Source organism: Plecotus auritus (genome assembly GCF_963455305.1).
Source record: "Plecotus auritus genome assembly, chromosome: 4".
In the NCBI taxonomy this organism is placed as follows: Eukaryota; Metazoa; Chordata; class Mammalia; order Chiroptera; family Vespertilionidae; genus Plecotus; species Plecotus auritus.
The window spans coordinates 27,946,087-27,960,316 of NC_137775.1; the positions used below are offsets into that span (position 1 = coordinate 27,946,087).

A 14,230-nucleotide genomic window follows, 5' to 3' on the forward strand; every position below is an offset into this window, starting at 1 on the left:
TAGTTCAGTAGTGTTAAGTATATATATATTTTTTAAAATATATTTTATTGATTTTTTACAGAGAGGAAGGGAGAGGGACAGAGAGCTAGAAACATCGATGAGAGAGAAACATCGATCAGCTGCCTCCTGCACACCCCCCACTGGGGACGTGCCCGCAGCCAAGGCACATGCCCCTGACCGGAATCGAACCTGGGACCCCTCAGTCCACAGGCCGATGCTCTATCCACTGAGCCAAACCGGTTTTGGCAGTAGTGTTAAGTATATTCATATCATTGTGCAACCAATCTCCGGAACTTTTTCATCTTGCAAAACTGAAACTCTATATCCATTAAACAACAACTCCCATTTTCCCCTTCGGGTGACTGTTTTTAATATTCTGCTTTTCTTCCTATTTGACCCCATTTCCATATGTGGCAAAACCTCTATGGGTTATCCCTTTCTCAGGTAACCAACTCCAACCCTCCACTTATGCTACCTAAAGATGTATACTTCCTGTTTACTAAATGGATATTTGGTCGTATTTTTCCTCTCACTACTAAACATGGTGTATGTTTGGATGTGTCATATTCCTGCACTCACTTTGGTATTTCAGAGAAGTGTAGAAGGAACATCCCAAGGTCATCCACAGAACCTCTCTCTCCTGCCAGAGGCAGAAATAGAAACAAACTGTTCCCGGGTTAGTAAACAATAATTGTCTCAACATTTCTATTTTAAACGGGCTGACACACACATTCTTTTAACCGAGCACCAAATTTAATTACAGACGTTCATAGCACATAGGGAACGGAACTGTGCTCAGAAATTTTCATAGCACACTTGTGAGATTTGATTTGGGAATAAATCCAAATATAACAGTAGTTGCAGAGGACTCTTCTCCCATCGTATATTGATAAGTTGAGGACTTTGGGGTTGAAGGACGATGATGACCCATCTCTAACGGTTTACTCACTGATCTTTCCCCTTGGGCAGTATTTTGTGTCTGCGTTGCCGGGGGTTGCTGACTTTCCACCTCTACTACCATCTTCATCCTGATCGATCCAATGAACACTCTATTTGTAGTGATGATTGCATCCCATTGATCATCTCTGACATTTAGTCTATTGCCTTGGTTTGTGTAATTGAAAGCCAGACATCTCTTCCCTAAGTGAGAATCATGCCCCAAACTGGCAAGCTGTTGGACTGAAAAGTGACTTCCGTCCAGGAAAACACAATCCGTCTTGGACACTTCCCTTGCTCAGATGGGAGAAATGAGAACAAGGCCTCCCCTTCCTATCAGCCACCCGTTTAAAGACATTGTAAACCAGAGGAAGTGTTTGAGTGCTGTGGGAAATAATCTGTGATAGACTTTGCTTTTCAAGGTTTAAAAGTTTTACAAGTATAATATTGATACTTGTCAAGAGGAACTTGTCTAAACATGATTACATACAGGGATTCAGGGCCTCTATATTCTTGACGATTAAGTAGTTATTGGAGTTAGAAAGTGCCTTGAAGACAAAAGAGACAGACAAAGGTGGGTCCTTGTAGAGAGAGCCACGTGCCATAGAAAATGGGACAAAAGAGGAGAAGGCAGGGTTAACTCAGTTTATGGCTACACTTCTTCAGCTCTGGAAGTTTTTTACATTCACGAACTAGAGCTGAACAGGTTCTTGATACCATATTTCCAGTAGTTCTTAAACTTTTGTGTATAGACTCCCTTAGACTCATATATCCCTATGTGGGTCCTCACCTATGAAATAGTACTGGTATTAGCTCATATACTAATTGTTAGCATTTTTATTAACATTATTAGAAGCCCGATGCACAAAGATTCATGCTAGAATGGGCTTTCCTTTCCCTGGCTGCTGGCACTGCCTTTCCACTCGGGCCCAGCCCCTTTCCGCTCAGGCCCTGGCGCAGCCTCTTTCCGCTCCGCCCCGCCTTCCCATGCTGCCCAGAGGCCCTGAGAGACGGGGGTGGGGCAGAACGTCTGCGTCGTCACCATGGCGATGACGCAAGCATCCTGCCCCCGTCACTCACGCCTGTGTATGCAAATTAACTGCCATCTTTGTTGGGTTAATTTGCATATCACTCCTAATTGGCTGGTGGTGTAGCGGAGGTATGGTCAATTTACATGTTTGTCTATTATTAGGTAAGATTGTTATAACTAGAGTGTAAATTTAATTAGGGAGGGATTTTTGTCTTTTATTGATTATATCTCCAAAACCTAGAAGCATGCCTAGCACTTAGTAGGTGCTCAATAAATATAAATTGTATTAATTATGTTTATTATGATCTAGGCACTGAGCTAAGTGCTTTGCATGCACAATATGAAAAAAAACTGCATATATTTACATATTCATGAACTAATTTTTCTTTTAAACATTTAATCAAATATATGCATAATTGCCATCCATAGCCATAGGTGCGTGATTGAGAACTGATATAATGTCAAAAACAACTACATTTTAGATAGCAGCTGCTGCCTTGTATGCTGTTATGTTTTGGAAATATTGAAAACTAATGGGCCTCTTAGAGGACTCCAGCTTGGGATCATTAATCCATTACATCATCCTATTTTACAGACAAGGAAATTTAGGTGCAGGGAGGCTTAGGTGCATTGCACAGGGTCACCCAGATTTTCAGCAGAAGAACCAGGACTCTGACCTTGGTCCCTGGACTCAGGTCAGTATTGAGGGATGAATGAGAAACATTGACAAGTCTAGAACCCCAGAGAGATGTTTTTTCAAGTTTTAGAGGGATATAGGTGGAAATTAGGGCACACCTTTATGTTTTTATTTTATAGGTCATGTCATTTGAATGAATCACTCTTTAGTCCAGAGTCATATGATATTAATATACTCTTCTCAAGTTCATTCTCTTTATTTAGCAAAGAGGAATAGAGATTGCTTGGAACATGATGTGAATAGTTGCGAGTATTGTCTATTGTACCACTCAAGGCTCTGTGTTGAATAGGGAAGAGATAGGGCCAGAAGCCCTGGCTTGATTCTCTCATGCCATCAGTTGGTGAGGTCACACCTCCTCCCCCTGCCTGGCTCTGGTTAGAGTGCCACCTCTGCTTGTCATCGACCCCCCACAGTGATGTGATGGGCTTTGTGACTGCCTGAAGGATGATCTGGAGTTTATGACTCTAGACTTTAGTCTTTTAACTCCGAGTTCCTTCATTCTATTAATAGTCACAAACTTTATGGCTCTAATGTTGATGTAATTAGTATTTTTAAACTATTTTGATATATTACTGGGGGAAAATAATTCATTTGCATTCAGTACACACATTGGAAAAGTGTGCTTTAGGAAGGTTAGCTTTCCAAATGTTATCTATGCTTTTGTCTATGTGTGGAGAGCAGCTACAGCGTTCAAACAGGATCAAACCTCAGACTGACTTGTGGCAAAGCCACATGCAAGTCCCAGTTTGGAGGGCAAAGTCCTCCCAGCACAATTATAGACAAAAGGCTATGGTTGTAAGCTTGACCTTATAGTCTGACCCTGCAGTCCTAGATAGCTAATGGATGTGGGCTGTGGGGGGTGCAGCAAGTGCTGCCAAACAAGGCTTGATAGAGTTCAGAGGATGGCAACAACAGAAAAGAAGCAGATTTGAAATTCACAAGAACCTTGTAAACATCTTGCCCTTGTTTTGCTTTGTGTGATCTGACTATAAAATAAAGCTTCAGCTTACAGGCAGTGTCACTGTTTCCTTATCCAGGTGCAGTGATCCACCTGGCCCCAACTGCATTCTCTTGTCTGTTTTCTTTAATCCTTCACCATCCCACCACAGGTTCACCCCTGGCGGTGCTGGATGCCGTTCATCTATGTAGTGGTATAATTTGTGATTTTAACTTTCTTATTTTTCTTATTTGCCTTTTCTTTTATAATGAACAAGTATTCAGCAGTTAGTGCATAAACATGGACAAGTGAATTGCTCACATCTTTAATGCTGTCAGTTTGGAAGGCTTCTGATTTCAGCACCTTGTGTGAATTTGTTCTATGTGATTTCACAGTTCCTGTAGGACCCTGGACATTTCTCCCAGCAGGAGAGCCAGAGCCCCTGTGTGGGCCAGGGCAGAATGGCTCTCCTGGAACCCGACAGGGAAGATTTTCCAGGAGGGGCAGAGGCCCCAAGGCCCAGGAATGATGGACAGGTCTTGCTTTCCCCCAGAGTCAGATGCTGCGTGAGGCTTTATTTTTTGATTCTGAAATATGAATGCCCTTAATCTAGTCAAAACACACACATGACATCATAAAGCCAAATGAGAATAGTTTCTGACTTGTCTGCCATTTAGTCATTTGCCACTGACAGAACCAACCTCTGAGAGCACAAAAGCTCTTATTTTTCTAACTTCCTTTTATTATGAACTAGCATACTGGTGCATGAAATTCATGCACGGGGGTGGGGAGGTTGTCCCTCAGCCCGACCTGCACCCTCTCGCAATCTGGGACCCCTCGGGTAGGGTCCCTGGGACTGGCTGGTGATCAGGGCCTATTGGGCTTTCCTTCCCCCAGCTGCTGGCAGCTGGACCCGCCCCCACCACTGCCATTGCTTGCCACCTGTGCGGCGCTGCCCCCTCTTCCCCCTCCACTGGTCACCTATCTCTGTGGGCAAAAGGCATGGGGTGTGATCACTTGGCTGGCCTTAGCCCCCCTCTGTGGGGTGATCAATCACAGGGCCCCAGATTGATTGCCCCACAGAGGGAGGCCCACCTGGCTGGGGCTCCACGATCGATAGCCACACAGAGGGTGGCCTAGGCCTCCCTCTTTGGGGCGATTGATCTTAGAGCCCCCCAATCGATCGCCCTGCAGAGGGTGGCCTGGGCCTCCCTCTGTGGTGTGATCGTGGGGTGATGGTGGGGCCCCCTGACCAATAGCACCTGCCTTGGCTGGCCTGGCGCCAGTGCATGTCATAGCGTGGTTGTTCGGAATGTTATCTAGATGATTGTTCTGCTGTTTGGTCGTTTGGTCAATTTGCATACTATGCTTTTATTATTAAAGATAATATCAAGCAAGCAAGGGCATTTCCAGTATTGACAGTATAGATGTGCATCTGAATGGTTTACATTTTATTCTTACCTTAGTAGGGTGATGGGGGAAGAGAGAGAGAGGACATATGTATGAACAGGTATGTGGGAATCTGGACACCAGCTTATTCTCATTGACCATTTTGGTGCCCTTATTTGCATGGATGTTGTTGGTGCAGAGCATTTATTTTTCTTCATAGACATGAAGTTATTCTTTATTTGCAACTCCTGGTCCCCTCTCCCTGCCACAAGCGAGCCCTCTGCAGACCACCTTTGGTTCACAGCCTCACACTTGGGGACAGAAGAGCACACCCCATGCATGTTGCCCCTCACTTCACCTGAGCCTGCAGGACTGTCTCTTGTTCCTTCAGCACTTTGGCCTGAAGTTTCCACTCTGCTGCCTGGTTCAGCAACTGTGAGAAGAGAGAATGCAGAAAAAGACAGTCAGATTGTCTTTTACATTACCATTTGGTTGTAATTTGCGTATAAAACATAATAATTTGCTAATTCACCCACTCAAGTAATTTTGGGGGAACTTTGTAAAGACTCTAAGAAATATAAGAAAACAACTAGTCTCAATGGTTGGATTCGCAACTAAAAATTAGTGGTTTTATTTGGGGGAAATCATTTTCAAGTCAAGCATGAATTACACAAAATTTGACCTCCCACCAAATTTTGGCAATCCTGCCCACCCATCATTTGGCCTCTGCTTGAACATCTCCAGAACATCCCCACCTGGGGCACTTTTGTGAATAACTGTTTCTTTATATTAAAACACAAAGTTTGTCTCCTAACTAACCAGTGTTCTCCACCATAGCAGGTATTAGAATCTCTTAGGGAGCATGTCTATGGAAGTTTAGGATGTGTGATTAGAATCCATACTTAGAGAAAATACCCAAAATGATTTGGATGTTGGTCCATAGATTACATTTTGAAAAACACTGGGTTAGAAATTGACCTATTGCCCCAAATCCTGTGTTAGGTTTAGAAAATAAGTCCTGTATAAGTTTACAAAATAAGGTCCCTCTTCCATAAGGTAGCCTTTCAAATACAATCAAGGCTCTCATAGGAAACAGGATCAGAACTCTGAGCTGTGGGGTTAAATTGAAGAACTTGTTTTAGGCATAAAAATGACACAGACGTGTTATTTTTAACTTAAGAGACATGTTCACTTATTTATCCATTTTGATATAGGGTTCTGGTCTTTTTCGGGGGTTATAGGCCTTCATAATGGAACTTAGAAAGGTTTATTTTGTTTTACAAAAATGATATCCATGATGTGCCATATAAGATTTAGAATTTTTTCTTTTTTAAACAAAGGTGCTAGAGTGCTAGACTGACAGATACTTGTGAAGCAGCTTGGTTTTTTTTTATTCTGTAGAGTTTTACAACATTCTCCCAGTCTTTTATAGCTACTAACATCTAATTTGACAATTGTTTCTTGCTGTTTGCTTATATCTAGTCTTTCAAAAGAAGTATTATTCATAATTTCATAGAAACAACTTTCTTTTCACACTCCTATTTATTCAGTTAATGTGTGATTCTGTTGATTTACAGAATAGAAATACAAGGATAACCGGACAGAAAAGGTTTGGGAGCAAAGGGCTGATTCTTGGTCAACTCCATCTTACTTATTGGGGGCAACCAAAAGTAACCATGTGTAGACAGTCCAGAGCGGCTTACTAGCCACGGGACTCAACATGTTGTGGGCGTCTGTCAGCAGTGCGTTTACAGAGAGGATGGTGAACATCATGAGTTAATCTGGTTAGGCAGGTGGCTGTCAGTTAAGAAGATTCTCATGTATTTGAAGAAAGGCTGATTTAAATTTTCTTCTTTGTATTTGTCTCTACTGTAAAAAAGTGTCCATGAGGTCCATGTATTACATTTGTAATCAGAACAACAACAAACCAATGAAACCATTTTTTAAAACTTGAAGATTGGGGGGATAAGGACACATATGTAATACCTTAATCAATAAATAAATTTAAAAAAAACTTCAGCCGAAACCGGTTTGGCTCAGTGGATAGAGCGTCGGCCTGCGGACTGAAGGGTCCCGGGTTCGATTCCGGTCAAGGGCATGTACCTTGGTTGCGGGCACATCCCCAGTGGGGGGTGTGCAGGAGGCAGCTGATCGATGTTTCTCTCTCATCGATGTTTCTAACTCTCTATCCCTCTCCCTTCCTCTCTGTAAAAAATCAATAAAATATATTAAAAAACAAAACAAAACAAAAAAACCTTCAAGATACTTTTTTTCTTATCTTAGTTTGTTTTGCTTTATTTTTTTCTTGTGGCTCGATCTCTCCATTTATAAGATGGGTTTTATATATTTCTCTATACCTCCCAGCATGCAGCGAAGATGGGTTATTATAGAAGTGAAGTAATTTGAGTGCTCTGGGGCAGCTGTGAGGTGGAAGGCCCCTCTGGCCATCTGAGTGGCATGGTGGCCGTGTACATGGCCCCTGCTTCCTCAGTGGGTTAAGGAGCCCTGCTGTGCTGGGTGGTCCCAGGCAGAGGGGAGGCAGGTGGCTGCCATTTCTACCTGGAGTGAAGGAACCCCCAGCTCTGAAGTGATTTCATCACTTTCAGAGAAAAGTATCAGAGCTAGCAACGGGGTCAGTGGCTGGCCAGCTTTGAAGAACCGAGGGGGCTACTTTTCTTTGACTCAAAACCTGCTGTGTTTTACTAAACTGGGATGGGAAAAGAGATAGCATGGGAGTTTCTTGCTAAGGCTGGGTCGGTCACCCCACATCTGCCCCCCAGTCTCCTTCACTGAACCTTTGCCTAGATGTTCCTGTGTCATGTCTCATGTATTATAGACCACAGGTACTGATCCTCTAGGAAGCATATTTTACCTAATGGGGTAATTATGCCAACAGTAGAGTATTTGTTTTCTTATATGTATTTCTTTCTTTGAGAGCTAGGTTATAGATGGATTAATAAATTTATCTTTTTATTAAGAGCACATGGACTTCTGATTTGAAATTATTTAGTGACCACTAGGTTATGTACTCCAAAATTTGTCCTTTTTTTGCTACATTTGAAAACAAAAGTTATTTTTAAATTACCATTCTAACAAATTGAAGTGGTTCTGATCTGATTTTCAGTAAAGGCAAAGCTCGTGATCAGTTATTAAATGGCCAAATTCCAATGATTGGCCCATTGACTATGTATGTCTTAAATCTCTCTCTCCCCAGCAATAGATACACACTTCCAACTTTTGCCTCTGAAACATGCCCCTGAGTGTGATGTGATGCACTATCACAGAGCTTGGGCCTGGGGGCAGGTACACTTTGGTGTACTATACATCTTGGTCCCTTAACAGTGTGTGACCTTAATTATAAAATTGCATATCTGTGAGCCTCTCATCTGTAGAATGGCCCCACAGCTGTCCCGGAGTATTAGGGTGAATGAGATGTCAGTAAAAGCCACCTCTCAGTTTCTTAAGCCAGAAACTCAGGAGCCAAGGATGACTCCTTTCCTCACTATTACCTTCAGTTCACTGCATTGCCTGCTGGCTTTGCATTGAAAACATAACTTTTATCCATGCCCAGCTCTCCTTCACCACTGCCCCCTCCCTAATTCACGCCATCACCATAGCTCAGCCAGATTGCTGCAGTAGTCTCCTAACTGTCTTCTTGCTTTCTGGTCCCTCTTTAGTTCATTTTCCACCCAGGAGCCAAATTCATCTTTTACAGATGCCAAGCAGATCATGCCACTTCTTTGCTAAAGCTACCCAGTCCTTTCTCATTATTTTTAGAATAAAATCCAAACTACTTTCCAAGCCTACAAAGCTATACAACTTGGCGCCTGCTTCCCCCTCCCACTTCATTTTGAAACTTTCTCCCACGGGGTCAACATGTTCTTGCTACCTTAACCTTTTCCTATTTCTAGAGGATGCCAAGCTGGTTCTAGCATCAGGGCCTTTATCACTGCTACAGACATTGCTACTGGAGACATCCTTCTCAGGTAGGGCTCAGCTCAAGCCACCTCCCCTGCAGGAGGCCTTCCTGGTCACCGGTCTAAAGTAGGTCCCCTCCTTCTGCCCCTTCTCAGTTCTTTCTTATTTCCCTAGTAGCACTTATTATTATCTGAAATTACCCTTCCTTGTGTGTTAGCTCATTAATTGCTTGTCTCTTTCCAGTTAGACTCTAGTCTCCAAGGTGGGTCGTCACCTTCTCCATCTTGTTCACCACTGTACCCCAGGACCCAGGATGGTGCATGGCATATGACAGGCACTGGGAAAAGATTTGTTGAATGGATGCATGACTGTTTTATGTAGAAAGTCGTTTAGGTACGGTGCCTCCTACCGGCTGGCCAATTTAGTCTCCAGGGGAGCTCCGGCTCTTTCTCTATCAGTCTATGACCCTGAGACCATTCTCAAAAACAACTTTCTCAGGGTCCTCTGACCCCGAGGCAGACCAGACAAGCACACTGACTCAGATGATAAGTACATATTCCTTTTCGCGTTTGTGTCGCTCCTCTGCTTCCTTCATCATTTCTTGCGCCTGCTCCAGTTTCGCATCCACCAGCTTCTGCTGCAGTTCTCTGTGTTTAAATATTTTATCCAGATGCTAAGGAAAAAACAAAGTGCACATATCAAGCTTGACGTGTTATTGGTGCTGAAAAATAGAAAATAAAAAGTAGTATTCATATAAACACACATTCTCCAGGTTTTAAGATTTTTAAAAAGAGGAGAATAAATGTATTAGCATCACGATGGCTTTGCAGAAGAGCCATAAATTGGTGAAGTCCCCTGCATTTTTGCATTTGCAAATGTGGTGGCAAAAGGTGGAGGTGCCAGAACTCAGCAATTATAACTCCAAAAGGTCCCAACATTATTTTTCTAGAATTGGTAACTATTAGATATGATGCTGGTAATATGCCAGGCAGCACGGACTGTGGTGTATATCATAACAGCACTATCACTTGGTATTTTGGCACTTTCTATGAATATAAAACTAATTTTAAGCACAACATTAATATTGTTTATCATGGTGAATTCTCCTCCACATCCTCCATGTTCTTGCTTCAAGGATTGTAAGGAAGTTCTGGGGTACCAGCATGTGGCCCTGGATCAGGGACTACAGCAGGAGCCCCCTGACGTCAAGTCTGTTGCTCTGGTGGGCAAGACAAGGCCAAGGGCCTTGAGTTGATATGCAAATGTGCAACTGTGTGCCTCCGGCCCTTTTGACCTCTCTGCTAGCCTGGTCCAGAGAGGCTTCCAACTCGGCCCCAGTGTGGAGAGTTCCTTGCTCATTAGGAGGTCCCACTGGCGAGAGGACATGTGGAATTCTATCCTGTGGCCTTGCTTAGAGCCAGTCCCAGGAATTTACAGCAGCCTACCAGGCCATTCCCCTTTGAGATCTTTCTGACGAGTGTGGCTGTTTTCTTTTTAGTGCCTTCCTTTTCGCGTTCACCTGGTCCTCCACTCTGGAGCAGTGTTGATCTTCCTGACAAGATGAAATGGTCGCATGGCATTTTGGCTTATTATGAGGAGTTGCTTGATTTACCTTACGTGGTGCTACCACGTGCCTTGGGCATGCTAAGTTGTTTCCTTAGCATGTTGCCAACAGAACCACTTTGACTGAGTTATGTTTAAAGTTTGGGTGGGATGAGAAAAGAAATATGATCAATCAAAATCCTGATGGGACTTCAGGAGTCTTAAAAACATATTACATATTAAAATATAATTTTGGAATAATTAAAGATCCTCATAGTCCCCTTAAGGTGAACGATTAAAGCAAACCTCTTTTTGTGACTGGGGGTGATTTAATCTCAAAGCCTCTGCTTCCTGTTCATAAAATGTGGATAATATATTATTATCTAGTGCATAAGATTGTTGAGACAATTAAGTGACATTGTATGTATAGTTCTTAGCACATGACCAAAACTAAACTCTGAATCAATAATACCATGATGGTTATAATTATTACATTACTAATACTGGTATTGGCTTGTGGGGTATTTAGAATACAGATCCTTAATGACATGGTGATTCTTAAGAGGGAGTGTGTGCAATATTTCTTGGCTCTGTAGAGAGAATTTTAAAAAGGCTAAGGATAACTGTACTCACAGCCTATCACTTTCTATTTATTGCCTTTGCTTCACAGTGATTCCAGTTTTGAAGAAATTCCATATGACTTTCAGCCAGGTATTTTGCAATACCATCTGTTTTTGTTTGGCTAGTAGAAGAAATCCAATCCTAAATATTTATCAGTTGAGAAGGCTGGTCATAACTTTCATATTAACCACGTTCCCTACCTTCACAACCCAGATTGGGATCTGTATCCAGTGCTTCCAAGTTGTTTGATGTGGTTCTTACCTCCTCTCTGAGCTCATACTGATCAATGATGCTTTTCAGTTTCTCTGCGAGCTCCGTGTTCTCCTGACACAGCTTCATGTTCCGCTCACTCTGCTGCTCAATCTGGGCCTGGATATCTGTCAGGGTACTCTGGAAATGATTCGTGATCTCCTTTCTCTTCTCTTCCTCCTCCCGTGCCCGCTGAAGGGTTTCCTCCTGTGGATGAAAATATTCCATTACACTAGTTTACATGCACCCCGGGTTTATAGGAGTCAAGGCCAGTGAAAGGAGATTCATGTGCAGGGGAAGCAGGATGTTTCTTCTCAGTTCTCTAGTGCCATGTTGCTCAGCCCCAAAATAAATGTATGAGCAAAGGTTTCAGTTGTGAATACACAGTCACTGAGAGCAGGTGCAATGAGAGCCTTGACTTTGATAGCTGGTGATGAATAGGCTTGTTTTAAAGATGACAGGTGTCCTGCGGAGTGAATGAACTGCAGCGATTTCTAACAAACATACAGTCACCTGGTTTTGATCTCTTGGTTGTGGCCTGGGGAAAAAAGACCACTTGGTTTTATTGATAGATGAGACAGATCATATATATGTGCCTTTGGTTGGTACAAAAGAACAATAGATCTTATTTTCCTCTATAAAAATTATGGGATGTGAACCACATACTTGCATGACCCAAGTTTTGTAATTATAAAGTGACCACAATGTATACTTTTCCTTGGTAAGAAAAAGGTTTCATCAAAAAGCTTGAAAGGGAAACTTAAGATAGCTAGAGATCAATTACAGCAATAAAAAAATGTAAAAGGAAATCTTAAAAAATGCGGTGGCTATTTTATTTCTGAAGAACAATCATCCCACGTGTCATGTAGGGTAATTGAAACATTCAATTGTTCATTGTAAATTTTGAATCTGAAAGGAATATTAAGTTTCAAATATACTTTAACTCTAAAATGAAACATCTAATTTCCCCTCTTCCGCTTTAACATTTGCAAATTGGAAATTAACTTTTATGTCATTTCTGTTCTCTTTGCTCTTAAAAACCAAAACTCTCCTTTCATTGCTAACTACTAACAATGTACCCATATTTCCCCCATATCTATATTGAAAATTGTTTGCTTTGTGATTATTCCTCTCATTCTTTTAGAATAAAAGGGTTTAATCTTGCTCCATCATACCAAAGATAGAGACACTGCTGACAAGTGATATAGACTTTGTAGGATTCCTTTCAGTTCGGATTAATTGTTATTATGAAAGCTTGCTTCATTGTTGGCAAGTAAAGTTACACTGTATTTAGTTGCCTATTATGATCAAATTATGTAACAATATTTTTAAAAAAATGAAACGATAATTTAAGCAGAAGTAATTGTGCAAATCTTTATTATGATAGTAGAATAATGTGATCAAAATAAAAATTGATGCTGAAAGTATATGCTCTGGAAATATTTTAATTTATCATCAGGTGTCCTCTTTCCTTTACAATTTTAACATAGTTTCTAACTTTAACATGACTCCTGATATCAGAATCATAATTTATTCATGGTATAAACATTTGTTGAGTGACAATATCTTAGGGGTATTGTAGAAGATAGCTGCACTTCCTAACCTGGAGAAATAAACTATCAGAAATCTTATTTCCCTGAACAGTTACTCTACATATTTCACTAAAAATGCCTATGGCCATTTGTTAAGAAAAATGGAATATACATATGATAGTGGTTGTTTCCTTATTACTCCTAATTAGCTTAGAAATCAACAAGTTCCTAGTCATAGCCTTACCGACCATGATCTGAATGACATTTGCATTTATAACAATTCCATCTATGAATGAAAAAGTCATTGGAAGAAGCACCCCATGCTACTCAGTAAGTACAAGTTTTTCATTGGCAACTGGATACTGAAAGAAGGTATGGGTGTTATGAGGGCATTAAACACACATCAAATCATCATAGCACTCATTTCTGGCCCACAAAGTGGCATCTTGTTTTTTACATTGAATTGGTTTTTAATAAGATAAAAATAAATCTAAAATGATCTTGAAAATTTTGAATCAATTGATAAAGAAAATGCAATCATTTGAATGGTGTCTGAGATAAAATTTTCTTTATCAAGCACATTAATCGAAGTGAAAATTAAGGCAAAGAAGACTGAGGGTCACAGTCTGAATATTAAGAAAATAAACCCTGCAAGCATCATTATCCACCTTAGAACTGGTGCTGTGCCTGGCACGTGATCCGTAGATGTTCAGTAAGTGTTTATTTAATGAATCAATGAATTGTTAATTTATATATAGACATACGAGTAGCTTGAACTAGATGATTCCTATAGTCCTTTCCACATTAACATTTTGTGAAATTCTGTTATAACAAATCATACTTATTCCTTTACTAAAATAATGTTGCCTAAGACACTTAGCTATTCCTTATAGGGCAGTTCTTTTTCAGTATAATTTGAGGCTCAGATTTATTGCTTTGAATATATGTAGTACTTTGTTGAAATGAGTCCATATTTCAGACCTCCACTGGTCTTTTTCTAAATTAAGTTGAATTGTGAGGTTTTTGTGGGGGTGTTGACTCACTGAAGAATCAATTTTAATAAATACTAGTAAGCGCTAAATGTTATGGTGATGGAAAGAGCTATGCATTCTCTTTCTATATCTTCCCAAGTTTCTATCATAATAATGATGCTAAATTTCATTGTCTGTATCTGGAAGCCATTATTGAGGGTGTGTGGGTATTCCCACAGGGGCCCCTGCCTTTGCCACTTCCATCATTCCATCTTTGAATGTCACCCAAACAGACCTTGGCACACTGTTCCACTTTTAAACCTCTTTGTTGATAAATCTTCCCACTGTATCTGGTTAATTTCTCTCCTTCCTGTAGAGCACTAGTGAAAGTCAGGACATTTGTGTAAA

The 14,230-nt window shown here is 41.1% G+C and overlaps 1 protein-coding gene across 3 annotated transcripts in view; it reads right to left on the reverse strand.

Annotated features, from left to right (window-relative positions):
* TXLNB (taxilin beta) overlaps positions 1-14,230 on the reverse strand; it is a 71,256-nt gene that overhangs the window by 36,429 nt on the left and 20,597 nt on the right. For all 3 annotated transcript variants that reach the window (XM_080666742.1, XM_080666741.1, XM_080666740.1), the window contains exons 5-7: positions 11,332-11,526; positions 9,461-9,580; positions 5,348-5,422 (exon numbers count right to left, since the gene is read on the reverse strand). In XM_080666742.1, the coding sequence (XP_080522868.1) occupies positions 5,348-5,422; positions 9,461-9,580; positions 11,332-11,526 (390 nt within the window). The remainder of the gene's footprint in view (positions 1-5,347; positions 5,423-9,460; positions 9,581-11,331; positions 11,527-14,230) is intronic.